General features: G+C 36.0%; 1 protein-coding gene across 1 annotated transcript in view; it reads left to right on the top strand.

Moving 5' to 3' along the window:
- PLA2G4A (phospholipase A2 group IVA) overlaps positions 1-2,611 on the top strand; it is a 156,894-nt gene that overhangs the window by 20,539 nt on the left and 133,744 nt on the right. Inside the window, exon 2 of the mRNA XM_023510771.1 lies at positions 540-642. Coding sequence (XP_023366539.1) covers positions 610-642 — 33 coding nt within the window. The 5' untranslated portion in view covers positions 540-609. The remainder of the gene's footprint in view (positions 1-539; positions 643-2,611) is intronic.

Genomic DNA, 2,611 nt, shown 5'->3' with positions numbered 1-2,611 from the left:
TAAACTAGTGCCTTAGAACAAACAAACATTTCTTTTAAAATGTCCTTAACTAAAGTTCAAATTCAGCATGAGTATATTTTTAATATTCCCAACAGATAGTTAAGGTGAAAAATCTTCCTTTCTTATCCTGAATTTGTGTCATGCTGACTCAACTGAGAAAACAATGACATGTGCTTTTTAATAATAAACAGTACAAAATAATTTTAATTTTCCGTAATTTCAATGCCTTTCTCATGAAATTCTTGGCAAATGACAAGAAAAAAAAACCCCACAGTTTCCTAATAATAACTCAGAGAATAAATTGTACAAAGAAATATGAAAATTAAACAAAATCATCAAAATCTATTTAGCCTTTCCCTAAGTTATATGTGATATTGATTAATACACACAATAAGGGAACTTGGTCTACCTGGTTCCCTGGGGTAGACTTTTACTTCCTAAGACGAAGGCACACAAAGGCGCACGCACACTCAAAATCATTTAAGTCCTGGAACTTCATCCAAGAGGAAGTTTAACAATAGTGATTGCTTATTTTGTAGGTTTTAAAGAAGCTACGGTGCCAGAGAAGACCTTTGAAGTGTGAAAAGACTTCCTCTAACCGAAACCAAAATGTCTTTTATAGATCCTTATCAGCACATCATAGTAAGTCATTTACTGTTTATGGATTCTTTCTGGGAGTGGGGGGAAGATACGTTTCTTTGTATTGCTGCTGGTGGCAGTAAAGTGAAACTCTGTGACAATCCCTGGGTTTGTTACAAAACTCATGAACTTAATGTGGTACAGATAGGTCACAGTACATAATAAAACTAATTCATCTTTCATTTTTTCATTACTGTAAGTTTCCAGAAGAGAGGGACTTTGAGGAGAAAAAAAATCCCAAAACATCTTTCACGAAAATGAACTTCCATGAAACAATTGTACTTATTGTTTCATGAAACAGAAGTAGCAATAATAGCAGCAATTATTAGCTTGCATTGGCTGTATGCTTCATGTGACTTGGTTGAAAGAAGAATAAATGATAAAAAACAGTTCTGAGTTCAGGGCTATATTTTGATATGCATTTTCAGGGCAATTAATTCTGTAAACTTTTCCTTTGCCAGACATGTTTAAACAAACTCTTCATGCATTACTTTGCAGAAAAAAGTTATGTCATTAAAATTTTAGTACGTAGTTTTCCAGACTCATTGGAAGTACACCTTCTCACTCTGATCAAAAATCAGAGGAGAGATTTCCTTGTTGAATTCAGCCCTTGAGACCCAGTTAGGTTTATAGGAATGAAGTAGGTTTTATGGATATTAAGTAATAATACATAGCTTCATTTTTATTTAAAATGAAACACTGTTCTCTTTCCTTGAATACTTGTCCACCTACCACCTTCTACCATGCCCTGCTTTGACAGCAGTTCTTGGTAGTACCTTCTTCCCCCCCTTCATGATTCTGTCATGGAGCTGGGCTCTGCCCTTCCACTTTACCAAATGTCTACTCATATGCCTTCCATGGTGCCAGATCCAGTGGATTCCTCAGTTCCCCTGGCCCTTCTAGCCTACTGTGCTGGCCATTCCTCTTCCCAAACTCTTCTCAGATTTCTCTGGCTCCTTTTCTTCTGTCTTATTCTTGATGGTTACCTCTTAGTTTTCTTTTACAAGCTTGTCTTCCTGTTTGACTATCTTATTTTTTTTTAATTGAATTTCAACATATGCAAATTGTACAAATCTTAATTGTTAAATTTAATGGAGTTTTTACATATGAATCCATCACCTAGAAAAAAATACCCAATCAATAAACTCCACCTAAATGCAATCAATATTTTATCTCTATTAACATGGGTAAGTTGGTGGCGCCTGTAGCTCAAGTGGCTAAGGCGCCAGCCACATACACCAGAGCTAGCAGGTTTGAATCCAGCCTGGGCCTGCCAAACAACAATGACAACTATAACCAAAAAATAGCCAGGCATTGTGGTGGGCACCTGTCATCCCAGCTACTTGGGAGGCTGAGGCTAGAGAATTGCTTAAGTCCAAGAGTTGGAGGTTGCTGTGAGCTGTGATGCCACAGCACTCTCTACTGAGGGCAAGAAAGTAAGATTCAATCTCTAAAAAAAAAAGATGGGTAAGTTTTGTTTGCTTTTGAGCTTCATACAAATAAAATGTCTGCATTCAATGCTATATACATGTGTGATTCACTCCACACTTTTACATTGTCATGTGGTATTTCATTATTCCAATTTGCCACAAGCTATTTATCTAGCCGACTAATAAACTATCATACGTTCCTTGAATAGCAATGGCGATTTGCTGTAAACCAGCAATGGAATATGTGAGACTTCATTTCTGTTCTATTCTATTGGCCTGATATTCTGTGTTTGCATCCATATCAATCTTTCCTAATTTCTGTAGCTCTAAAATGTACCTTTATACATGGTCACACAAATTCTTCAGTTTTTGTATTCTTTAATATTATCTTTGCTATTTTTAGTCCTTTGCATTTCCATATATATTTTGCCCACATACACACAGAAACCCAAAACTGCTGAGATTTTGATTTGGCATTGTAATGATTCTATAGGTTTATTAGGGGAGAGATGGCATGATAACAATGTTGAGTCTTCTAATTC

This window comes from Otolemur garnettii, unplaced genomic scaffold (assembly GCF_000181295.1).
Source record: "Otolemur garnettii isolate 467f Iridium unplaced genomic scaffold, OtoGar3 scaffold00016, whole genome shotgun sequence".
Lineage (NCBI taxonomy): Eukaryota > Metazoa > Chordata > Mammalia > Primates > Galagidae > Otolemur > Otolemur garnettii.
The sequence above is the reverse complement of the archived record's forward strand: the minus strand, read 5'-3'. Positions and strand labels throughout refer to the sequence as shown.